The sequence below is a fragment of the Nyctereutes procyonoides genome, unplaced genomic scaffold (assembly GCF_905146905.1).
Source record: "Nyctereutes procyonoides isolate TBG_1078 unplaced genomic scaffold, NYPRO_anot_genome, whole genome shotgun sequence".
NCBI classification, from domain to species: domain Eukaryota; kingdom Metazoa; phylum Chordata; class Mammalia; order Carnivora; family Canidae; genus Nyctereutes; species Nyctereutes procyonoides.
The window spans coordinates 43,217,209-43,244,232 of record NW_026575049.1 but is presented as its reverse complement, the minus strand read 5'-3'; the positions used below and the strand labels follow the sequence as shown (position 1 = coordinate 43,244,232).

General features: G+C 40.3%; 2 protein-coding genes across 2 annotated transcripts in view; one reads left to right on the top strand and one right to left on the bottom strand.

Moving 5' to 3' along the window:
* The window catches only part of NMS (neuromedin S), a 49,907-nt gene that overhangs the window by 11,508 nt on the left and 11,375 nt on the right, over positions 1-27,024 (top strand). Inside the window, exons 2-5 of the mRNA XM_055328628.1 lie at positions 7,389-7,694; positions 18,356-18,701; positions 22,828-22,933; positions 24,609-24,955. Of these exons, the coding sequence (XP_055184603.1) occupies positions 24,880-24,955 (76 nt within the window). The 5' untranslated portion in view covers positions 7,389-7,694; positions 18,356-18,701; positions 22,828-22,933; positions 24,609-24,879. The remainder of the gene's footprint in view (positions 1-7,388; positions 7,695-18,355; positions 18,702-22,827; positions 22,934-24,608; positions 24,956-27,024) is intronic.
* Positions 1,898-2,443, bottom strand: LOC129511695 (ADP-ribosylation factor 1-like). Its single transcript, XM_055328627.1, has one exon. It carries the CDS (start codon positions 2,441-2,443, stop codon positions 1,898-1,900), a length of 546 nt encoding a protein of 181 aa, XP_055184602.1.

Genomic DNA, 27,024 nt, shown 5'->3' with positions numbered 1-27,024 from the left:
TCCCTCTGCCTTGAATTGACTTGTTTTGTATATCTAAAGACCCAGTTTCGGGATCCCTGGGTGGTGCAGAGGTTTGGCGCCTGCCTTTGGCCCAGGGCGCGATCCTGGAGACCCGGGATCGAATCCCACGTCGGGCTCCCGGTGCATGGAGCCTGCTTCTCCCTCTGCCTGTGTCTCTGCCTTTCTCTCTCTCTCTCTGTGTGACTATCATAAAAAAAAAAAAAGACCCAGTTTCAATACTGCATCATGGTGGTAAGCCTTTTTTTGTTAATGAAAATTATTAATCCAAATTCAAGTTAAAATTCAGCCACATTTGGGGCCACCAAAGTAATTAAGATGAAAATGCAGTGAAGAGATGCCTTGCCTGTGTGAGAGAGTTTATACATGTACAGCTAATGACAACTATATGACCACCTCTTTTTCATTCTGGTGACTGGAAAATTTCTTTTGTTATTAGTTATAAGAGGTAGACATGGGTGTAGGTGATACCCTAGTTCCTAGTAAAAGTTAAGGAGAAGAATGTCTCAAGAGGGGAATACTACTCCCAACTCTCTACTGAGACCACTCTCTTAAAGGCCACAAATAATTCATTTATAGACATTTATCAGATGCTTACTGTGTGCCAGATATTGCAAAAGTGTTGGAGATCCTTAGATGAATAATAATAGTAATAATAGCAAACATTTATATAGTGACTACCCTATGGAAGCACTGTTCTTCAAACTGCACATAACAACCTATTATTAGTGGGTCACAAAATCAATTTAGTGTTTCACAACCATCATTTATTTTTTTTAATAGTTAAGAGATTTTATTCTAGTAGCTATAATTACAGTGCTTGTTTGTCGAAATGAAAACTGAAAACAAGTATACAAAACAGTTGATTACTAATCGTATATTGAAAGCAGTAAGAGGTTCCACGACACCAAATAAACCAGTTCTGAGAACTTCCCCAAGATAAAGTTGAACGGCTCCAGCTTCTTCAGTGTTTATCAAAATACAAAAGAAAACAATAGAGGTCGTCGTTTCAATGGCAAATCTGACCCTTGCAGGCTGAGGGAGTGAAAGCACATGTAGACAGGGGCTCCTGGGGCTTGGGGCTGAGGCGCTGGGATGACTGGCCTGCCCGCCCGCACTCCTGCTGGTGAGACCCCAGGCGGCCCAGAGGAAGCCAGAGTGCCCACACTGCCCCCAGGGAGGCCGGGGTCCCTCCGAGGGGTCCGTGAGCGGTGATGCAGCCCCCAGCCCGTCTCCTGGGTGGCCGTGTAAGCACAAGTACAAGCACAAACACTAGGGGATACAGGATGACCCGAGACAAGAGCGATCACAGGGATCCTATTGTGACCATGCAGAATGGGCCGTGGCTGGTTCTGCCCCATCTCACGTTCCCGGCTGGAAGTGGCCCACTGGTGGACTGGACTCTGGCCGCCCCTGTAGAACATACACTAGGCACATATCTCCCTTCTGTGTGTTCAAGTCTTCTCCTTTTCTTGTTATTTGTAACGATTTTAAAAATGCACTGAGTTTGGGTTAAAAACCAACCACCAAAATGGATCTCAACATAGACCTAATGCCCCGAGGAGGCGTACCAGGCTGGTCCCACACAGCGACTCCCAGAGGCCCCGTGTGCCTAAATCCCTTCTCAGTATTGAACAGTGGGTTGATTCTCTTTGTACAATAAAAAAAGCTGAGTAATATTGCATAGGAGTACCAGAAACTGCCTCGTTGGGAACACAAAACTATTTACATTAAATAAAAACCCGGCTGCAGGCTGCGTCTGCACATTTCCAGCGTGGTAAAGCACACTGTGACCCACCGTGGAGACAGCTTCTGGCACTCACACCACAGGAGAGCAAAGCAGGGTGGAAGGAGGGAGTGAGGGCAGGGAGGGGGCGGCTCACTTCTGGTTCCGGAGCTGATTGGACAACCAGGCCAGTCCCTCATAGAGCCCATCCCTGCTGGTGGCACAGGTGGCCTGAATGCACCAGTTCCTGTGGCGCAGGGAGCACAGCCCCAGCTTGTCCGTGATCTCAGCCGCATTTATGGTGTTTGGGAGGTCCTGCTTGTGGGCAAACACCAGCAGGACGGCATCCCTGAGCTCATCCTCCGCCAGCATCCTCATGAGCTCCTCACGGGCCTCGTTCACACGCTCCCGGTCATTGCTGTCAACCACAAAGATGAGACCTCGTGTATTCTGGAAGTAGTGGCGCCACAGAGGCCGGATCTTGCCCTGGCCACCCACATCCCACACGGTGAAGCTGGTGTTCTTGTACTCCACGGTCTCCACGTGGAAGCCTATGGTGGGAATGGTGGTCACGATCTCACCCAGCTTTAGTTTGTACAGGATGGTGGTCTTCCCTGCAGCATCCAGGCCCACCATGAGAATGCACATTTCTTTTTTGCCAAAAAGGCCCTTGAAGAGGTTTGTGAAGATAATTCCCATGCTGTAGACTGGTGGGAGCAACACTAGCCAGAGAAATCCTTGGCGGCCCGTGAGGCTACTGCTCTGAGCCAGGCGTTGGTTTTGCTCCCACCTCACAACCATCATTTAAAAGAACAGAGGAGAATTGAAATAATGGAGTAGTGCCCTCATATTAAGATTGTAGGGCTTAGGGCCAGCTGTCCCAAGATGGGCAATTTTGTCATGAACATTATTTTGAGTTAAAAGCAATCAAAACTCAGCAGATTCAGGAAAAGCTCTTTATCTCCCCATCTGCTGCCTGCTAGTACAAGGAAAAGAGCTTTTAACAGAGATTCTTCTTTACCTAAGAAACCTATCTGCATAATAGGGCGCCTATGTTTTCCAAACATCTCCTTACTCTTCCTGCTAATGGTGTTCTCCCCTTTGTGTCCTCAGACCCCTACCCCTTTATTCAGCTGATGTAAGTTTCCTATTGCCTCATTGTCTTTGGAATTTCCATGTCGCTGTTTGATTTCCTCATGTGTACACTATCAAATTTGATTTTTTCCCGTTAATCTGTGTCAAGTCAACTTGATTCTTAGTCCAGGTAGAAGGGTCTTGAAGGGCAGAGGAAATTCTTCCTCCCCAACAACAGTAAGAATTGCTTCATAAAACTTTTATTTCATATACATATGCATCCATACATCTATGCCCAGTGGGTCACAGTATAAAATGTATTTCCTATTGTTTTGCTCAAAACAGTTTTAAAGCCACTGATCTAGAACATTATTACTAGGAGCATTAATATGCATTAATTATGGATTCAATTTTTTAAACAGATATAAGGCTATTTAGAATTTTTATTTTCTTTTACGTAAGTTGGTTAGTTGTCTTTTGGTTAGTTGTGTTTTGGGCAGAAATTTTCCATTTCATCTAAGTTTTCAAATTTATTTGCATGAAGTTATTCATAGTATCTTATCTTGTTTTGATATCTGTGGAATCTACATTAATGTCTCCCTTTTCATTCCTGATACTGGTCATTTGTATTTTTCTCTTTTCTTGCCCAGTCTTACTAATGTTTACAATTTACTACTAATTTCTAAAAATGTATTGAAACTAATTTATTTGATCTTATTGATTTCCTCTGTTGCAGTCTACTTTCTATTTTATTGATTTCTGCTTTTATCTTTTTTCTTATCTTTTTATTTGTTTGCTGTTCCTTTTTTTTAAAAAAAAGATTTTATTTATTTATTCATGAGAGACACAGAGAGAGAGAGAGACAGAGAGAGGCAGAGGGAGAAGCAGGCTCCATGCAGGGAGCCTGATGTGGGACTTGATCCCGGGACTCCAGAATCACACCCCAGGCTGAAGGCAGGAGCTAAACCACTGAGCCACCCAGGGATCCCTGTTTGCTGTTCCTTTTAAGATAGAAGCTTAGATTATTTATTTTCAACCTTTCTCTTTTTTAAAAAAAAAAAATTTACACTTAAAGCTGTTAATATCTCTGTAAGTATGGCTTTGATTACATTCTATAAGGTTTGACATGTAAATATTCCAGGTCATAATGAGACGGGGAGATTGAAGAACTCCATAAAAACCTGCTTTTTACTGCTTCTATTCTTGCTGGGACCTGTATCCGCACTTTGCACATGCCTCATCGTGCAAATAGTGTATGTCTTCTTTGTAAGGGACAAAGAGTTAATGATTTCTATGGAAAAGATAACATTTAAGGAAGGATCAGGTGAGAATGAGTGGACAAGGCCATCATATGTGTATTCTAGATCACCAGGTTCTAGACATCTCAACGCCAAGGCCCCCTGTCTCCAAGAAGTAACACTTGGGCCACTGTATTTGTTCTAACAAGTTCCTGGATTCCTGAGAGGACATGTACACCAGACTACAATCCCCAATAAAAAGCCCCAGACCCCAAACAAAGATCAGACTCATGCTCTTTTCCTTTCTGAGTCTTCTGGATACTCCATCTATATCTGCCTTCTTTATATATGTTCAAAAAAACTCTGCTCTCACTTCCTGTTGGCTCAAGTTTGATTTCCACCCTTTGTGAAGCCAAGGACCCTCTTGGCTGGTCCTGCAGGACTCCATCTGGGTCCCTGGACCTGGCCTGTTGGCGTCAATAACCCAATGCTTGTTCAGTTCGATTTGTTCTGTTTAATTTCTTTCATCTTGGGGAGTGTGTCAGCATAATTCTGTGACCATCAGAACAATATTCACACAATTTCCCAAATCATTTTTTACTTAAAATATATCTAACAAAACATCTTTTGGTATTGAATCTTATGAAATGGCTTTGATCAGGAGAGTGGAGTAACCCAATCGGGTGGAGGCCACTAACACAGGTAGTGAAAGGATTCACCCAAGGCAGAACAAAGGAGATAAAAATTTATTGAATCCACTGCAAGGGAGCAGTGGACAGGATAGCCGAGACTGTCAGCCAGAAAGCAGTGGTGGAGGGCTGTAGTTGTGGGAGAGAGCGAGGACATATGGGAACCTATGGAACTTTCTGCTATCACTCAATAAACTTTGCATTACTGGCCAATGTCTGGTCTACCTCTTCATTCTCGAACAGTATGACCAAGAACCATGGGCACTAATGGAAATCCTGAAACATAGACGTACTTGACTCATGGCACCAATGGGATAAAAACTGGTCCAGTTAATTGCAGTACAAAGTTTTTAGGAAGGAACAGGACTTGGTCTTGGTTGTTGGAAGTCAGAAAATTTGCTTCGGAAGACAACATTTTGCAGTCCCTTGATTCAGCAATTCCATATCTAGGGATTTGGTCTAAGGAAATAACTATTTATATGTGTGAAGATTTAACTATAAGGATGTCCATCATAATGTTGCTTAGAATTCTATAAAAACTGCAAATAAGCCTAGATATTCTCAATTAGGTAATAGAAGTTTACTATATTGGAATATGATAAAGCTAAAAATTATGCTTCTGATTAAATATATCATGATATAGAAAACATTCATAGTATATTTTAAAAAGAAAAATATGATATATGATGTAATTCAATTTTTTAAAAAGGGCACATGGTATATTATATACTGTATGCATTGATAAAATACCAAAAGAGATAGATATATGATGTTGACAGTGGTTACCTCTTGGAGTGGGGATTATAGGTGATTATATTTTCTTTTGGCTTCTCTGCAGTTTAAAATAACTTCTAAAGAAAAGTCCATGCTTCATGTTTGTAATATAGAAAAATAGAAGCTGTTGCTTTAGAGCAATTGAGAAATGAATGAATATGGACTCTTGCTGTGAGAATTTCCAGATACCTGACATTGAGTGACATTTTAAAAAGTGTTTCTTTTTTCTTTTTTCTTTGAGAGAGAGAGAGAGAGCACAAGCAAGGGTGAGGAGCAGAGAGAGAAGGACAAGCAGACTCTGCACTGAGCATGGAGCCTGATACAGAGCTCAATCTAATGACCTGACATCATGACCTGAGCGGAAATCAAGACTCAGGCACTTAAGTGACTAAGCCACTTAGGCACCCCAAATGTTTAATTCTTTTTGAATTACCTTGTCCGTAGGCATAGATGGGAAGGTGTTTGATGGAATGTTAACCAAGACTATGGTTATGGAAGGTGGAAAAACCTGGATATTCCCATCAGAGTTCAATCAGAGAAGCACACCAGTAGGAGTGATAGAGAATATGGGTTTTACTACAGGGATTTGGCCTTACACAATTGTGGGAGCTAATTAAACAGCTTACACACAGAGGTTGCCTCTGTATCTGGAGCTGGGCCTGATGTCACTAGGGAAGGCAGTCAGGAAAGAAAGTGCATGAAATGAGAGCAAGGACAAGCTGGAACCTGCAAGGATGAATCAAAATCCATATCAGTCCCTTACTGCCTTCGTTCTTCTTCTTCTTTTTTTTTTTTTGCCTTCGTTCTTCTGACTTCACTGACGACCTGAAGAAGAATCTTGTGCCCATTGTCACAAAGCTAGTGTGCCCCTGGCAGGAGATAGAAAGCCCAGAAGCCTAGGGAGGAATGCAGCTGGGGTTGGAAGAGCTGTGGGTCTGGCTGCTGCCTCACACCAGTCAGGGGGAATCTGCAGTGTCAGTCATGGTCTGCAACCACACCAGACTCTTACAAACCAGATAGAGATACACAGTTGACCCTTGAACAACCTGAGTTGTTCCACCATCCTATATGGCTCTCCAAACCTCTCTAAGATAATAAAAGAAACAGCACTGGCCTCCTTTTTGCTTTGTATCTATAGGGGTAAAGATTAGAAAGACTAGACCTAAAATTATTGTGTGAATGTTAGGATTAATTTTGTATCATCATCTTAAGTTTTATGTTCATTGCTTTCTGACATAGACCTTCCTATAGATGTACCGCTTACTGTTAAGGCAACTATTAAAATACATAAAATATATAAAATATTTAGATTTGATAGAAAGAAGCTAATGTGTATAAGCCAAGAATAACTCATAAGAGTATGTCGATATTCCTAACAAGCAAATGAACACCTTGAAGTTTTATCCTCAATGGAACACCTTGAGGTTTTATCCTCATTGATAGGAAAACAATGATAGTATGTCTCTTATCTGCGTACTAAAACAATAATTTACAACTCTCTCTTCCACTGAGCTTTTGGTCAACAGCAGGTTATTAGTAGTTTTTTAAAAGAGATTTTATTTATTTATTCATGAAAGACAGAGAGGCAGAGACCCAGGCAGAGGGAGAAGCAGGCTCCATGCAGGGAGCCTGATGTGGGACTCAATCCCAGGACCATGGGATCACTCAACCACTGAAGCACCCAGGCATCCTGGCTATTAGTAGTTAAGTTTTGCCTTTTATAGTAATGCTGTCCACTAAGCCTAAAAACTACAGTGTCATGTGTTGAGTCACTACTGTGTATCATGCCCTGGCCAAATACCTTTAATACATAGTATTTAGTTTTCTCTCTAACTCTGCAAGATAAATATTCATATTTCTATTTTACAGATGAGATGATGAAGCCTCAAAGAAGTTAGGTGATTTCCCCAAGGCTACAAAACTCATAAGTTGTGTAGCTGGAATTTGGACAGTTCTGTATGATGCCCAAACTTTGCCTTTATCTTCAGGACTCAAGTGTGGTCCACACACTGGCAGCACCAGCATCTGCAAGCTATTGGAATCTTGGGTCCTACCCAGATCTACTGGATCAAAATCTACAGTTTAACAAGATCAGCAAGTAATCTGCCTTCGTGTTAAAGTTTGAGAAGCACTGTTATGCATACAGTACTATTCTCCACAAAATGGTGTTGGGAGGTCAGATAATTTTATATTCAGTGTTGAAACTCATTATTTGCTAGACTTGATAGGAAAGTGGCCTGGTTGATTTTCAGTGATTAACCTAAGCTTTCAGAGCAGCTTCTATTTCCCCTGTGTGCTCAGAGTAGCATCCCTATCACACAAATTTATGTTGAGGTTACATGATTGAAGGTTCCATGGACATAAGCAACATGGTGATTGAATTTCCTTTTAGGGAGGTGTCTGTGTTCTTCTTCTTATCTGTTAATATGATGGATTATCTAGGAACTTGCAAATGGAACAGACCACTATATAAAAAGAATTCATCAATGAAGATAAAGCACAACTCAAGAAATTATTTAACCCACCATCCCTCCAATCCCAAACTCCTGAGGGTGTTTGCATTTTAAAAGAGGAGCTTGGGAATCAAATGAATCTATAACAGTTGATAATTTGCTGCAGCATATATTTTTTGAGAAGATGGAAACATATTCTTTGTGTCCTTAGCTTTCCTCTTTTAGCTCCAGGCTCCACATTTTAGTGCCATTAGAGCAATAGGATCAGAGATTGGCACTTCTCTTCTCAAAGTTTAAGAGTAGCCTAAGAGTAGAAGGTCCATTTAGTTTGCTACTGTGGGATAGTCACCAAATGATGTTATTTTCACATATAACCAACATAGATCATGCCACCTTTAATACAAAGAGCACATTTCTAACTAGTATCTGTACAATCCTCCAGGCTCTGCCTCCATCCCCCCGTTCTAGCCTCACTTCCTTAGTTTAGCATTTCCTTTTCATCCTGGCTGTACCAGCCACGTGAACCCTCTACTTTGTATTAATTCCAAGGCTTGCTTCTGATTCTCTTTCCACCTGAAATTTCTTCTCTCTTATGTTTCCTCTTGCCCAAAACCTACTCATTCTTCATGCCCAATGTCAGCCATGACACACATCTTTCTTGGTACATGTTAGCTAGAAACTCTAAACCTGGGGCACCTGGGTGGCTCAGTGGTTGAGCATCTGTCTTTGGGTCAGGTTGTGATCCTGGGGGTCTGGATTGAGTCCTGCATTGGGCTCCCTGCAGGGAGCTGCTTTTTCCCTCTGCCTGTGTCTCTGCCTCTCTGTCTCTCATGAATAAAATAATAATAATAAAGGAAAAGAAACTCTAAACCCTAAAGGGTTTATTTTCTCTCTAGTGGGACACTTACACTTTCCATCTCCACATAATATTTATCTGAGACTTTCCCTGCCCTGGTAGACTGTAAATACCCTGAAAGAAGGATCCTTGTCTTAAGATCTAAGCATCCCCACAAATGCCTCATACAATACCTGCGACATCAGCCCTCAATAAATACTTCCTTCCTTCCTTCCTTCCTTCCTTCCTTCCTTCCTTCCTTCCTTCCTTCCTTCCTTCCTTCCTGGCTGATGATGTTAAACGCCTTTCACCTGTGGGACACCTGGGTGGCTCAGTTGGTTAAGTATCTGCCTTCAGCTCAGGTCATAATCCTGGGATCCTGGGATGGAGCCCCATATCAGGCTCCCTGTTCAGCAGGGAGCCTGCATCTCCCTCTGCCTGTCGCTCTGCCTACTTTCTGCTTGTGCTCTCTCTCTGTCACATAAATAAAATCTTTTTTGAAAAACCCCAAACCTTTCATATGCTTAACTGGATCTGTATACTCTCTTCATTGAAATGACTCTTCAAATCTTGTGTCCATTTTCTAACTGGATATTTTTTATTGTTGAGTTTTGAGTGTTCTATATATATGTTAGATATTTTGTTAGAGTCTTATAGATCCCTGAGGCTCTGCTCTTTTTTTTTTTTTTAAGTCTATTTTCTTTCTGTTGTTCTGATTGGGTAATTTCTATCATTGTATTTTTTCAGTTCACTGATTCCTTTTTCCCCTGCATCCAGTGAGTTTTCAATTTTGGTTATCATGTTTTTCAGTTCTGAAATTTCTATTTGCTTTTTATATATATCCTTTATTTCTTTTTTGAGGCTTCCTATTTCTTTCTTGAGACTCTGTTTTGGTTTTATTTATTTATTTCAGATGTGTTTGTAACTGCTTGTTGAAGCATTTTTATGATCGCTGCTTTAAAATCTTTGTATGATCATCTTAACACCTTTGTCATCTTGGTATTAGGATCTGTTGCCTTTTCTTTTCATTCAGTTGAGGTCTTCCTGGTTCTTAGAATGATACATGTTTTTCAACTGAAACCCAGATATTTTGTATAGTATGTTACAAATCTCTGAATCTTTTAAACTTTTCATTTGATCTGGCTTTTTTTTTTTCCTACATTGCTTTGGTAGGAAAAGCAGGAGCACCACCTGGTTGCTACCAGATGGGAGGAGAAGTCCAGTTTTCTTCCTTGGACTTCATTGATGTACCAGTGGGGGTGGATCCTCATTTCTGCTGGACAGGTGTGGGAGTTACAGTCCTCTACTGGTCCTTCACTGATGCTTCCCTGGCTGGGTGAATTAGGAATATTTTGTTACTTCTCCACATGTTGCTTCACTGACACCACAAGATGGGGCAGTGCTGACTCTCTTTTAAGCCTCCTCTGACATCAGTCTAGTGGGGAATGGGAAGAAAGCTTATTCCTGCCAGGTGGAGTGGAAGTCCAAGTTCCTCACATAGTCTCCACTGACACCACAGTCTCCACTGACAGCATTGACACTGTTGTTACCACCCAATGGAAATGAGTGCTATAGCTCTCTACTCAGTCTTTTCTGACATCACTATGGCAGTAGTGTTGGACATCTTGTTACAGCCTGGCAAGGGTGAAACTCTAGACTCCCCATATAGACTTTGCTTGCAAGGGTGGAGATGGGGCAATAGTATTTTCCTGTGGTATTCTGCTGCAACAGAGTGGATATTTTCCAAAAGTTTTTAGTCTTGCTAGGCTGATGCCCTCTCATTTCTTGGATATAGAGAGCAGGTTTTGTTGGAGCATTTTTGGTCTGCACTTATTGGCTTTTCTGGGTTGCTGGCTTCTCCAGCACCCAGTCCAGAATATTTGAGGCAAAAAGAAAACCCAGACAACTCATTGCCATGTTGTCCTTTGGGTCCTGAGGTCCTCCCTCAGTCTGTCTTTTTCTCTCCAGCTTTTAAAATCTTATATATTTTGCATATAATGTTCATTGTTTTTAGTTGTACTAGTGGGAAGAATAGGAAAAAGTAACTCTGCTTCATCTCTCTCAAATAAGAATGTGTAACTTCCCTTTTTTTCCACTCAACATTGTGTTATTATCTATCTATCTATCTATCTATCTATTTATTTATTTATTTATGAGAGAAAGAGAGAGAGATCATGAGGAAGGAGATGCAGAGGGAGAGGGAGAAAGAGAATCTTAAGCAGGGTTCACGCCCAGCACAGAGACCCTCATGGGGCTCAATCTCAAAATCATGAGATCATGACCTGAGCCAAAATCAAGAGCCACCCAGGTACCCTGACATTGTGCTTTTTAGATTTACTTATAATAACACACTGAGAATGAATTCATTTACCTAATTAATTCCTGTATAGTATTCCACTATACAACTAAATTTCAGTTTATTTACCTATTCCCCCAATGATGGGCATTTATGTTGTTTCCAACATTTTGCTGTAACAGAGCTTCATTGAATATCCTTGCACAGGTCTTCTTGTGCACACTTGAGTTTCTCTGGAGTGTATACCTACATGTAGTATTACTGAGACATAGGTGTGTACATTTCAGCTTTACTAGATAGTCACAAATTGCTTGCAAAGCAGTACTAATTTACTCATTTGCCATTTCTTTGCCACACTTAGTTTCGTTATACTTTTTGGTTTTTGCCAATCTGACGTCTGTGAAATAGTATTTAATTGTTTTAACTTGTACTTTTCTAATACTGGTCTACTGATCATTAGCTTTCTTCTTTGAATTGCGTGTTCATATCCTTTGCCAAATCCTGGCTCAGGTCATTACCAGGTAGGTAATATTGAACAAATTATTTAAATTCTTTGCATCCGAGTTTGTAGAAAGAAAAATGTATAATAAGATTATAAATGTAGGGTATTAGGATAAAGTGCATTCATACATGTTAACTATTATTAATTCATAATATATATGTTAACTTGTATTTAGATATTAATTCCCATCTGTTCTGTTATAAATATGTTCTCTCTAATGTGGCTTGTCTTTAATTTATAATATATATTATCATATAGGAGTTTAACATTTTTATAACATAAATACTTTCTCTAATGATTTATGCTTTCTTATAAAGATTTATTCATTTATTTTAGAGAGAGAAAGAGAGAGAGTGTGCATGGCAGGAGGGGCAGAGGGAGAGGAGAAGCAGGCTTTCCACTGAGCAGAGAGCCCAAAGTGGGGCTCTATCTCCTGACCAGGAGATCCTGACCTGAGTCAAAACCAAAAGTCAGATGGTCAACTGAATGAGCCACCCAGACACTTCATCTGCTATTTTTATAAAGAAATCATCTTTCTCTTAAATAATAAAATATTATAACATACTTTCTTCTAGTTGTTTTAAAATTTTTAATTTCACATTTAGATATTTAATCTGGTGTTTATGTTTATATGGTGTCAGGAAGTATACATCTAATTTTTTTCCATGTAGAAAGCTGACTGAGGCCAGATCACAAGTGCTGGTATAAATAAGAGGACTGGTGAGAATGGTGACCTCACTTAGCTTGAGTTACTTTCTCTCTTATTTGCTACTGAGCCAGTCAATGACCGGGACAAAGGATCATAGGAGGTTAAGGGCATGCTTTTGAAGAAACAGCTCTCCAAAATCTCCTTTGTCTTGTGTCTGAATATTGGGGGGTCTCAGTAGCCTGTGGGGTGAGAAAAGTCCCAGAGGCTGCAGAATCAAGGTGGCCTGCCTTTTATATCATCTCGGAGGTTGAAAGGGCTTTGTTGGGAGGGAATGTCACATCAACACTTAAGGACGACCCTGTGATCTCATGAAGATATTGGTACAACTCATATCTTCTATTCTATTTCTAATTGGGCCTCCTTGAGATTTCAGTGCCATGAGACAACACACAACTCCATTTACTGACCATTCCTTCCCCATGATTGGTAACATCTCCCACATCAAATACCCCTAAAAGCCAGTGTCTCTCTGTAAATACAATAGCTAATATAATCATTTATGTAAAACAGACTACTTCAAATGTTAGCATCTTGATTTTGGTTTGTGGATTCTAAATGTCCAAAGTCTAAATGCTTCAGAGCTGAAGTGAAAGAAAACGAAATCCTCATTTTCCTTTGGATGACACGTTCCAGTTTTTAAAGATTCATAACACAATCCAGAGCCTTTTATACAGATGCCTAATGGTATGGCATGGGCTTGCGACTTGGAGTTGTGCCTTCTGATAAATACAGTGGTATCAGATATAGCTGGGTAATTATAATTGCAATAATCCACAGTAGGGAACTAAGTCAGCCCATGAATTGGTCAGCAAACTCTCCACAAAGAAAATTATTAGCATGAGAAGTGCAGGAATAAATGTGTGGGTATAGTCCAGTTTAATTTCCTGTGAACTGATTGCTTCCTTGGTAGCAGTCAGTATATGTGCCTCAGTGCCTTCTGGGAAGCATGCTGCTATGGTGTCATGATGGATATTAAAAACACAGAATCCTGAGGAAGAATATTGCTACATGGTATTAAAATATGGCTCTGGGATGAAAAAAAAATAAGCTTGTGACATCTGACTAATAGGGAGATGGAGCATAGTGAGAATCATTCATAGTGGGTCATAAAATGAAAAGGCCAGGATGCCCACTGAGCAGAGCAGCCAGCAATACTCGGGTGTTGTTTGCATACTGCTTCCCTAAATGACAAATTGCAGTCATCAAAGGCTTCTCAAAACTTTCCATTCACCAGGGCTGCTTAGGCAAGTGCACAAATGATATTTTTACATGTACAGATGGCCGTGCACAGATCATATGGGCGCCAGCAGCTGTGATGGGACCGGGCTGTGGCACGGATCACCCAAGACATTCCACATGGCTTCTGGGGAATTCTCTATTACTTATTTTGGGCATAAGATTTATTTTTGTAAGAGTTTTTCAAGAACCAATATACATATAACTTTGCATGTCCTGAGCATTTCTATGGTGTTGGAGAATGGAGAGTCCAGGATCATGCCGGCTAGAGATAGAAGGCAGAAAGAGCCCAAAATGGGCTGAGAAGGAGCACTTGAGCAAAAAAGAGAAAATGCCTAGTTCTGCTGAACTGAGATTCTCAACCTAGAGTCTGAACCCATAGCAATTGTTCTCAAACTCAGACTGGTGCAGAATCCTCTGGATTTGTTTAAAATCCAGTTTGTTTGCAATGCAGATTCCTATGCCCCACAACCAGCGATTCAGATTCAGAGTCTGGAATGGGACCCACAAACCTGTGCACCCCAGGTATTTCTGAAATGTGTGGTCTGGGGACTATATTCAGAGGAAACCCTTTACTGCTGGTGGGTAATTGTTTGTGGTGGGGGTTCATGAAAAAGGACTATGGAAAAGAGTCATGCTCCTGAACCCCCAAAACAGTATGAAAACTTGAGCATCCATATGTGCCTGGGCATTTTTCAAAGATGAAAATCCATACCTTTCCTCACATATTCAGAAGGATCCATGTCCCCTCAGAAGTTACAAACCACGACAGCATACAGTTTCCACGAAGCTAATGATCAGATCTCTATTTCTACAGAAGGTATTTAACTTCTCTCCACCTCCAACCTCAGATAACTCACCCAGACCCATCTAGCATCTCAGAATTATGAACATATGTGGCCTGACAGAGTTCTGGTCAGAGAGAATGGCCGGGTCTCTGTCACTCTGTTGTCACTATTGGGAAAGTGCTCAAAGAGACATCCTACTGAGATGGATAAGCAGCTTGTCTCTGCAAACAAAGATAGCAGTGCAATTCTGTGCACCAAACAGCCTTGCTAATGGCTCCCAAAGATAGCCTGAGGAGCATGGAGTTCTCCCAGGTGCTGGTTTTCCTCAGTCAAGGCCTGAGAAAGGACCCTTAGAGTCAAAGGTCTGATTAGAAGGTCTTTCTAGTCCTCTGGCTTTGGTTCCAGAGCCCCCTCCACAGCTCCTTGAGCTTCCAGAACCTTCCTCTCATGGTGGGCTGAAGAACAGTAACAGTAACACAGTAACAGTAACACAGGGCATCCATATTGACCATGCTAACCTTAACTCTGCCCTTGGATATTTTTTTCCATTTACCACATGACTTCTCAAGCATTTATTACTATTAATTTGCATGAATTATTCTTTCAAACTCTATTTAAACAAGATAAAAGATTCATAGAGTTTAATTTTATTATTATGTTCTTACTTTTGCATGAATGAGAGAAGTGTCCATAACCCTCTCCTGAATTAGGAGACTCACCAATATGTATGCCCTTTCAGGAAAACATGTCTCAAATGGAACATGACTAGAGCCACATGTTTTTATTTTTTATTTTTTTATTTTTTAAAGATTTTATTTATTTATTCATGAGAGACACAGATTGAGAGAAAGAGAGGCAGAGACACAGGCAGAGGAAGAAGTAGGCTCCATGCAGGGAGCCCGATGTGGGACTCGATCCCGGGTCTCCAGGATCACGCCCTGGGCCAAAGGCGGGCACCAAACCACTAAGCCACCCAGGGATTCTCGCCACATGTTTTTAAACAAGACCAATGAGCATTACCACCTTTATGGAAGCTATGGTTACATCCACAAGCCGTAGCCACAATCTCCAAAATTCAGATGTTTTATTACTCCTGAGTTAGAAATAACATTAACGAGCATAGGTAAAGACGTCAAAGAATATTTCTTTGTGTTTTTGTTTTGTTTCATGTAGAAGATCTATTTTCTTCTTGACTGGCTGAGATTTCTCTCACCTGCAGTTAGAAGGATCTGTTATTTCAAGACTTTGATTTTCTTTACTTAGCACTATGAAAAATAATGCAAACCTGCTTTGTTGATATATTTAAAAAACGATAGAGCAGGAAAAAGCAAAAAGAGAATTTAACAAGTGGAGTGTGAGGTCTAGCAGCTAGCTTACCCTTTCTAGCTCACTGCTTCTTCCCACCAGGCTCCAGCTAGGTAACGTGGCCTTGTCTTTACATAGAAAGCAGAGGTTCGGGATCCCTGGGTGGCGCAGCGGTTTGGCGCCTGCCTTTGGCCCAGGGCGCGATCCTGGAGACCCGGGATCGAATCCCACATCAGGCTTCCGGTGCATGGAGCCTGCTTCTCCCTCTGCCTGTGTCTCTGCCTCTCTTTCTCTCTGTGACTATCATAAATAAATAAAAATAAAAATAAAGAAAGCAGAGGTTCCCCATCATGTGACCTGGTCAAATTCCTTCCTACCACCTCCAGATCCCTCTGTGTCTTTGCCTTCCTCCCTCCTGTTTCAGGGGTAGAAGACGCATCTCTCCTCTTGGGTTATGATTATTTCCCTCTCGATTATTCCATGACTTTGACTCCTCAGTTTCCTTTCGCTTTCCGGTCTCCCCTACTTCCTCTCCTCTGCCTGTCTGCATGCTCACGTCTCCCTCACCCTTCATTTATTATAAAGCCTCCCTGGTTCCCAAGCCCTCCACCTCCTGTCCTTCATGAAAGGCTGGTCTGTATCTGCTTCCTCTGCACACCCTCAGCCCAGCCCCTATTGACACTGCTCACCAGTGACACCCTAACTGCTCCCCTCCTGCAGGGCGCTTTCCCTGATGATGGCTTCTTGGCTTCTGCTCAAGCCCTGATGTTTGCCAGGGTCTCATGTTCCTTCACTCCCTTCATACTCCCAGAGCGATCGCGTTTTCTCTGGTGACATCAGCCACCACACACGTGCTGCTGATGATTAAATCTACACACATGACTTCAGTTTCCTTCTTAAGCACGAGCCACTCATCTCCAGCTACGTCCTGGACACCTCCATTTGCGTCCTCCACAGGCGTATGTCCCACACATCAACCCACTGTTTTCTCTCCATTCCCAGTCTCTGTGAAAATGGCCACTCTCTGTTCTGGCGTCATAGGCCTAACCCCTTGGAGGCCTCTCCTGCTCCTTCCTTTCCTTTAGCCTCCAGATAATCATCCCCAATTCTTGTGGATTCTCCAGTTAAAATGTCTGAGTCCACCCCCTCCTTTCTGTTCCTGCTGACACTACCTTGGGACTGGTCCTCACTATTTTTCACTTGCAGATGCTTCCTGATAGAATTCCATTTTAGGTCTCACCTCTTGCCTAAGCTTCTCTCTATAGCCACAGCTGGGGGAGATCCCAACACCTCCTGCTTTTAATCTTTCATGACTTCCTGAAACACAATACATCCCACACCTGAAATGGCATATCGGGCTTTCCAGTACAGCATTTCCATGTCTAACCAGTGTGATCCTCTCCCTCTCGCTTCCCTTCCCTATCAGAAGTGAGGCCAACTTCTAACATCAGAGGTACCCAGTTGGTGGCAGGCACTCCGTTTGCAGATGGGGAGAGTGAGCTTATAAAAACGACACCATTCATTTCCTACACTCTCTCCAAGTCTGCAGCCTGACAACCTGTTTCCATTTCACTCATCTTTCTGTTTCCCTTAACACCTTCGTCGTTGTCAAAGGAACCTTCCAAAAGATGCCACAACTATCTCTCCTCCCATTCCAGCTATTAGCCACGCTTCTGTCGCAGCCTCTGGAAACACCAAACTTCACTTTTGCCTGATGTTTTCCCACCAGTGTATCTTTCATATGGCTAATCCCCCTCCACTGCCTGCCAAACTCACTTGGTCTTCAAAACCCCTGTTGAAGCCAGCTCCACTGTAGAGTCTTCCCTGCTTCCCCTGCAATGGATGCCCTTCTTTCATGCTCTCATAGAGAATTATTGATGCGTTTGCCTTTCCTGCTACACTGGGACCTCCTTGAGTTTCTTACTCATATTCCTATCCTTGGTGCCTGGCATCTAGTTGGAGTTCCCCAAATGTATAAAGAAATGAATGAGCGAATGAGTGAATGACTATCATTGTTCCAGGTGCCATGGGCAGACAGGGCAGTGGAATTAACTAATAAATGGTGAGGTTGGGAGGAGGAGACACTGTTTCCAGTTGCTCCATGTTCCAAGCTAGAGTCATCCTTTCTTTCCTGCTCTGGTCATCCTCCCCTCTCCTTCAGCTCCTGAATCATCAGGCTAGAAGGACTTGTGTGCCTGCCCACAGCAAATTGACTCATCGCACCCATCCACCCCAGTCACCTGTCCCGAAGGCACTAGAGTCAGTACCTAGTCGATATCAGATCTGGTCTGATCTCCTGAGGCTGTCCTGGGGTGGGTGAGCTGTTTGTTTATATTTTCTTATGTTCATGTATTTTAATTGGCTGCCATGAAACTCCTCCTTCTTTTTGAAATTTGTCCTTATATAGAACTCCACTGGACATAAGCCATTGTCTTTTCTATTGATTGCCATTCCTGTCTACTCTTTATTGCTTGCTCAATTTACTTTGCCCAAAATATGATTTTCATCTATACTCTTCCATTAGTCTCTATTTCCAAACACTGGACATTACCCAGAGATTAGCAACCGCATAAAGCCCCCGTCTACCCCTAGGATTAGAGGAACGTAAGGAAAAATGGTATTCCCAGAGCCCATGTTCCTTGGTCACTAAGACTGATGGGGTCTCTACTAAAACTGCTGTTTCAACTACCACCTCTACTTCTCTCCAGGAAGCCAGGAGCACACATTCTCTTTACACCTGGGGAGTGTGAAGTCATGTGTAAGTGCTGCTGCTTGTGGAGTGCCCGTGGAGCCCAGGAGAGCTGCCTCTGCTGGAGGCATCACCAAAAGCAGAAAAGAAAAAATGGCTCTCCCTTCCATCTTCCAAACTCTTCCCATCCTCCTCTCCCATTGACAGAAGCTAACAGGAAACTGGATGAGAAGAGTGTTGACTTTCTAGGTTTCTAGCTCTTCATGATCAGAAGGGGAATAAGGAAAGGCATTTATGGAGCTGAAGGCCAATGGACAAGTAACTGGCCCAACTGTCTAATATATCACTCTTGGCAAAGGAAAATACGTAGTAAGTAAAACCACAGTTCTTACTGTCATGGATTTTGTCTATTAGCATATGCTGGTTCCCCTGAGGTTACACGCTCTCCCATCCCCTGCCTCCACTAAGTAGCTCACCATAAGCGCAGATGTAAAGGCCAAGAGAAAAGTACAGGCTACAGGCACAGAAGGTGGGAAGAAAAGAGAGGGTGTATTCAGGTGAGTGGAGACAGTGCTAGCAGATGTGGGAGGATGGCTTTTTCTGTCACCAAACAGCTTTTTGGGGGTTTAACAACCAGCCTCTCAAATAAACCTGTCACTACTTTCTGTGATATCCTGCTAGGAATAGAAGCCCTCAAACATTAATCCTTGTACCTGCATCTTAATTTGCTGTAGACTCAGAGGGCTCTTGAAGGACCCTCTGGATGCCACTGAAGAACTCAGAAAGTTATGCTTTGAACACAGGAACATATATATCAATTTTGAAATTACATTTTTTATATCCTATAGATTAAAGTCCAGTTCCTTAAAAGCCTGCTGAGTTTTTTCATAATAACCATTTACAAAGTGGGAGCTAAGTTGATGTGGAAAGGGGGAGGAATTTTTAGTGTAATTCTCAGAATTCGCTTCTGCTTCATATGGTGTGGGAGCTCCACATGGTGAGTTCATATATTTTTTAAAAAGATATCTCATTAAATTGGCTTGGCACTGACAAATCCACTGGTCACAACCTCTTCAATAATGTCTAACAAAGGAAACACTTTGGAAAAACAAATGTAATGAAATAAAGAAAGAAGTTGCTTTTTCATATATGTAAGTTCAGATGTTTAAATATGAACCAATATACTCACAATAGTGTTTGGAGTTTGTTACATTTTTAAGATTTAATTTTACTTATACAGGTAATTTACAATCAGCCAATGTGATCATTAAAAAGTATAGATAACGTAAAAGGTTTTTATGACCCCCTCACAATCTTGTTTCTCTAGAACCACTGATATTTGTGTGTTTGTGTCATATCCCAACCCTTTTTCTTTGCATTACCTACATATGCACTCATAGAATTGCGTCTGCTCTTTTGAAAAAAAATTATCCCGAAGTGGAAATCTGTAGATTGCAAAATCGGCTGTATACTTTTCAGCTACTTTTATTGAAAGAGGGAGTTTATTTTCCCACCCCTTAATTCCAGCTTGCCTTGTGACTTGCTTTGACTGTTCTAATGCAGAAGGGATGTTGTGCCAGTCCCAAACCTAGAGGCCTCATCGCTTTTACTCTCACTGCCCTGGAACTTTGAAACCAGCATGGGAACAATTCTGGACTAGCCATCTGGAGACTGAGACCACATGGAAAGAGGTCCCAGGCACCCCAGTCTATTTACCAGATGAATGTAAATGTGTAAGTGATTAGTTGAGCCCAGCCCAAACCATAAGAATCACCCAGCTGAGTCCAGCCTGAATTACTGACCTGCATTTTAAGTTAAATAAATGGTTGTTTTTAAACAACTAAGTGTGAGGATGATTTTTATTATGAGCAGAAGCAAACTGATAATAGACCATATAGTATGTAGTTCTATAACTTTTTTCTTTACTACATTACAAAGAATTTGACTTGTCAATACATAAAAATCCATCTTCTTTTTAAGAGTTGTATACATTTCTATATTATGGATAATCTACAGTTTAATATTTTCTCAGTCAGACATTTAGGTTGTGCCTGCCTGCCTCCTTCCTTCTCTCTGTCCCCCCATTTTTTTCTATATTTTAAGCATCTCTATAGTTGTTTTATACTTACCTTACTCTGCCTTTTCTCTGCTAATATTGGTTATCTTTTTCATAGACATTTTTTAAAATATAATAACATGTATCAGTCTTTTTCTTAATGGCCTCCCTACTCTAAATTTTGCTCAAGAGCAATTTTCCAATCAAATATATACTCTATTTCTTTCTAATACAGAATTTTATGTGTCTATGTGTATATGTGGGTATGTTAGGCTTAATTCATGAATCTTCTGAAATTCATTTGAATTTATAGTGTGAAATAGGGAATTTTTTTGTCAACTGGATAGCCAATTGTTCTAAATGCCATTTAGAGTAGTTCATCATTTTGCACTGATTTGAAATACCACCTTTACTTTGTATGTAAATGATCTGCTTCAAGACTCTATTCCATTAATCTATTTATTTGCCTGTTACCAGATCAGTAGCAAAATTACTACTACAATGTAACAATTACTGCTGCCTTCTAGTAGTTTTGACATTGGCAAAATAGCTTTCTTTTTTTCAAAAATGTCTTGAATATTCTTCAATATTCTCTCAAAATAATTTCAGAATCAGCTTTAAAATTCCATGAAAAAAGTCATTTCAGAATTTTAATAAGGCTGACATTAACTTTATAATCTGCCATCCATTGAATTTTTAACAAACACTGACTCCTGTTGTCAGTGATCATGATATGCCTTTCCTGTTTTTTTTAAAGATTTAATTTATTTATTTGAGAGAGACAGACTGAGAGGGAGCACAAGCAGGAGGAGAGGCAGAGGGAGAAGGTGAAGCAGACTCCCTGCTGAGCAGGGAGCCCAACCCGGGGCTCAATCTCAGGATCTTGAGATCATGACCTGAGCTGAAAGCAGACCCTTAACTGACTGAGCCACCCAGGCACCCCATGATATGCCTTTTCCCTTATTCATATATTTCTTATGTCCTTCAGTAATGTTTTACAGTTTTCTTTTTTAATATATTGCATACTTATTCTTTGGTTTAGTCCTCAGAATGACATTTTTTAAAGCCATTTACATTTTAAAATACATTTTAAATTTTATTTTTGCTCATGTTTGAGAAAACTATTCCTGAAAATTTTCTTTAAATTTTAGCATTTTGGTAAGCTGAATTCTAATAATTTGTCATTTGATTCCTTTGGATTTTCTGGGTAGATAATCATATCATTTAAAACCATGAGAGTTTTGGGGCTCCTTGGTGGCTCAGTGGTTGAGCATCTGCCTTTGGCTCAGGTGGTAATCCTGGAGGTACCAGGGTTGAGTCCCACATCAGGCTCCGTACTCAGGGGGGAACCTATTTCTCCTTCTGTCTATGTCTCTGCCTCTCTCTCTGTGTCTCTCAAGAATAAATAAATAAAAACTTAAAAACAAAAAAACCCCATGAGACTTTCTAACTTTTATTTTACCTTTAATTTCATTATTTTACTTCTTCTTCTTCTTCTTCTTCTTCTTCTTCTTCTTCTTCTTCTTCTTCTTCTTCTTCTTCTTCTTCTTTTTTCTGGTACTGAATTGGCTAACACCCCCTGTGTGTTCGTATTCGTCAGCTCAGGCTATCATAACTGAAGACTACAGTCTGGGTGGCTTAAACAACAAAAAATGTATTTTCTCACAGTTTGGAGTCTGGAAGTCCAAGATGAAGGTGCCAAAAAGATAATTTCCAATGGGACCTCATTCGTCAACTTGCAGACAGTGACTTCTCACTGTGTCCTCTCCTGGCCCTTTCTTTGTGTGCACTAAGAGAGAGAGTTCTGGTGTCACTTCCTTTTCTTCTAAAGCTACTGGCCCTCAAAGATTAGGCCTCTATCCTTATGCTTCATTTAACCTTAATTATCTCCTTAAAGGCCAAATCTCCAAATATAGTTACACAGGGGATCAGGGCTTCAACATATTTCATTTCTGGGATATCAACATAATCGTATTTCTGCATTAGCATTAAAAACTATTATTTTAGGGGCAACTGGCTGGCTAAGTTGGTAAGGCATGTAACTTGATCTTGGGGTTGTGAGTTAAGCCCCACGTTGGATGTAAAGGTTGCTTAGAAATAAAATTGTTGAAAAAAATATTGGTTTCAAAAATGTTTTATTTTCTGTTCTGAATATCTGAGAAATAATGAGTGTACAATGTACAAAAGAAGCAAAATCAATTTGGTATAAATCAGAGTTATCACATAGGTTTACTTGAAAAATATGTTTGTACTTAGAGAACCTAGTTCATGGTAGAGAGAAACCAACTGTTTAAAAAATACCTATTGATTGACAGTAGAACTGCCACAAACCTTTGCTATTATATGTGTGTTGTGTTTAAAATGTCCATAAATAAGGATGTTTAATACCATATAGATAGATGGTTTATGTTCAAAAAGCAATCATTCATTTTTTCCTAGTTGTTCCATAAAGACTTGGAGTTGGACAATGGGTGCATATCAATAAAAAGGCATTATCTCTTCCTGCTGCCTGAAGACCCTGGATTATTCTTCTTGTACTAAAGTGGTAAATACTGTAACAAATAGAAATCTCTATTTCTTGCTATCTCACGGAAGTAGACAAAATATTATGGCTATACAGTAGCTTATAATTCCCACCGTCTTCTGACTTAGAATTTTTTAGCAAAATACCACATTTTAAGTCATAAATAGTCCATTCTGACCCACACCCATCCAAAATTATTCTTAAAACTTTTATTCATTGAAAACAATGATATAAGATGACTTAGATAAAGGATTAACCTGTTTTAAGCACATTGTAAACATTCAAAAATTGTTAGTTATCTGCTAACCCTTAAGAGCAAAAATTAAAGATATGCATAATGAAAAAAGATATTTATTTGCTATACGCTTTATATAGGTTACACTTTCTGCAAGACAGCAAACTTCATTCTTTCTCTTTCCTTCAATCCCATATCCAATCTCAAGTAGGCTCTTTAAAAATTTTTTATTATTGCAGTATAGTTGACATACTATTATATTAGTGTCAGGTGTATAACATAGTGATTTGACAACTTTATACCTTACACCATGTTCATCATGGTACCATCTGTCATCATATGACATTACAATATTATTCACTATATTCCTTATGCTATACTTTTCATCCTGTGACTTATTTATTTTATAATTGGAAGTTTGTATTGTAAGATTAATTCTCTTTACCTGTTTCTCCCATTCCTTCACCCTCCTCCCTTGTGGCAACCACCAGTTTGTTCTCTGTATTTATGAATCTGTTTCTGGGTTTTGTTGTGGCTGTTGTTGTTTGTTTGCTTTTTTGTTTTATAGATTTCACATATAAGTGAAATCATATGGTATTTGTCTTTGTATGACTTATTTCACTTAGCATGATACCTTATTGTTAAAATATCAATACTATGCAAAGTGATCTACAGATTGACTGACTTTCCTAACAAGGAGGATCTTTTTATTAGTGGGATGAGCACTGGTGTTATACTATATGTTGGCAAATGGAACTCCAATAAAAAAAATACCAAAAAAGGAGGATCTTTTTATTAAAAAAAATGAACACATTGACTAAAATTCCACACTTTTACAGACATGAATGGGCTCAGATACCCTTGAGTCTAAATCCCTGCTCTGTATTCTTTATGGCTTGGTGACCTTGGCAAGTCCCTTATTCTCTCTCATCCTTGATTTTCCCGTTCATTAAATTGGGATAATAATACATTCTTTATGGGTTTTCTATGAGAGCTGCATGAAATAATCTATGTGAAATTCTAAGTAGGATCTCAGTAGATGAAACATTATTATCATAATTATTATTATTAAACATTGTCATATTTTCTTGCATTCTGATTTAATTTGAAATACTTGTTCATAGAAATGAGTCTGGAGAAAACTTAAGGAGTCTAATTTCCAACCATGTTTTTAAAAAAATCTACTTGAACTTTTGAGTTTCTTGTAATATTATATTCAGGACTCCAAATTTTGTTCTTAGATGCACCAAAGACTATAAAACATCTTTTGTTGATGGTGGAAAATAAACAGCTTCTTAGGAAATAAAACTTCGTCATGCAAGAGCATATAGATTTATGTCCAGTTCTTTGATTAAAAAAAAAAGAGAAAAAGCCTTTCTAGAGTTAGAAACGTTTCTCAAACCACTATAGAATAACCATTATGACTCTCCACTTTTCATTTTTATTGCTGGATTGAAAAAGATGACTGTCTACAATGCCTGCACCAGGAGGATATTATTCTACAAATAAGGGCCCAGCGTGACATTTATGAGAAAGCCAGGGTCCTTCTGTGCAAAACTGATTGGTGCTCAGCCAATGGGCTCCAGGGCGTTGCAAATAAAACCACCTTCTCCACCGGGCCCGTTCAGATGCAGGATAGTGTGTTGCTTCTGCCTGTGGAACTTTAGGAAATGCTCAACTCCTGTCCTAGCAAAATACATCTGTGGCCAGCTAAGTGAAACCAGCTTTGAAGATGAAACACCTTCTTCCTCAATTCCCTTCCATCTTGGCCATCTATTGCTTCTGCATGCTACAGATTCCCTCTTCAGGTAAGGGGACCCCTTCATCAGATCCCAACTAGCCTGAGTTCTAAGGAAGACTGAGACAGACCTTGATCCTTCACGGTGGTTCTGGTTTCTGGAGGGAGTCAAACTATATCCCCTCACCTACCCCATTTACCCTTTTGAAATGGCTTCCCATTTGTCTCTAACCTTGAGAGGGTGGACAGAACCAGATGCCATAGCCTTTCACCAAAGGAGGCAACTTTCCCTTGTGGAACTCTCTTTAAACAGTTGCTGACTCAGGGCTGTCCTAAAGATGTGCTGCTAAAACTGTGAGGGATGAGTTGGGGACCCCAATGTCTTAGTAATCTGTACTCCAGGAATTCTGCAGAGAGGAGAACAGAGGTGGTAAAACTGGGTTTTACAGACCTAAAGACTGAGGATTGAGGGGCAGTTGGAGAGGGAGCACACAAAGGAAAAAAAGGAATATTTTCATAGCTTTTCTGTAGTCTCCCAGGAGGCAGGATCCCAGACAAACCTGTGGATGCCCCAATCTTTCTTGGGCTTGGTTGCTGTCCGAGGTGCTGACTGGATGGGGTTGTTGCTTTCCTAACTTCTGAGAACCAGTGCCTTTGCAGGGAACCAGGGGTGGGGTATGGGATCAGTAGTCAGAATGCATTACCCATTTCAAGGTAATTCACCAAATTATGCAAGGAAGCATGTGGTGGAAACTCTGATTGAAAACAGGGACTATTTCAAAATTTCAGATTTTTCCATTAGAATTTTGATTTAGGGAGTATAGAAAATCTTTGAAAGTATATTCAAACAGAAAATATATTTCAAACAGTATGTTTGTTTCGCTATGTTCCGTAGTGTAATCACAAAACCTAGGCATTGCAGGGAACCTTGGAAGTCACCTAATTTGATCTTCTATGGAGAGTAGGGAATCTATGATTTCTCTAATTACTTTTAGTGACACCCAACTCACTACCAGCCTAAGGGAGCCAGTAGCTGCCTCTTCTGGGCTCCAATAGAATATGTTTGTATTACATTTTGGGGAATGTATTATTATTTCCTATCCGTCTGTATATTTATATACACCTCCCTATTTCCTATTTGATTTTATGTTTCCTAAGGGTGGGTCCCTATGCTCTTTATTGTATTGTTTTGTTTTTTAAAGATTTTATTTATTTATTCATGACACACACACACACACACACACACACACACACAGGCAGAGACACAGGCAGAGGGAGAAGCGGGCTCCATGCAGGGAGCCCGAGGTGGGACTGGATCTAGGGTCCCCAGGATCACGCCCTGGGCTGAAGGTGGCGCTAAACCGCTGAGCCCCCAGGCTGCCCTGTCATTGTATTGTTAACACAGAATCTCTCGAGAAATCCTTATAGGATTAGTTTAAATTATTTTGCATCTTTGAGTGTCTCCAATCAGCAAAAATTTCTTTACACTAAATTAAAATCTGATCACATGTGCCTTCTAACCATTAGCCCTAGTTCTATCCTTTGGGAATACAGAATAAGATTAATATCTCTTATGATAGTTCCCAAAATAATTGAAGGCAGTTAGCATACACTTCTTAATTTTCCTTTTTGCCAAAGAAAACTATTCTGTTTCTCTAACTCTACCACATATTCTATCATTCTAGTAGGATTACTACTCAGGGCTTGGACACTATTATTTCTGTAAAGCACAAGATTGCCCTAGCTTTTCTCGGCTCGTACAGAGGTTACAGGAAGCAAAATATCACTCAATATTTTATATATATATATATTTTATATATATATATATATATATATATATATATATATATATATATATATATATTACTTTTGAGCCAGATATTCCCTGTCCCACATTTTAAAAATCTAAGTTCAGGGATGCCTGGGTGGCTCAGCAGTTGAGTGTCTACCTTTGGCTAGGGCGTGATCCTGGAGTCTGGGGATTGAGTCCCACATTGGGCTCCCTGGGAGGAGCTTGCTTCTCCCCCTGCCTATGTCTCTGTCTCTCTCTGTGTCTCTCATGAATACATAAATAAAATCTTAAAAATAAAATGAAATAAAATAAAAAATCTAAGTTCAGGGTTTTACATTAATCCCTTT

Bases quoted from the DNA above. Each gene is read 5' to 3' on its own strand.
- LOC129511695 (XM_055328627.1), bottom strand. From the start codon at position 2,443: ATGGGAATTATCTTCACAAACCTCTTCAAGGGCCTTTTTGGCAAAAAA.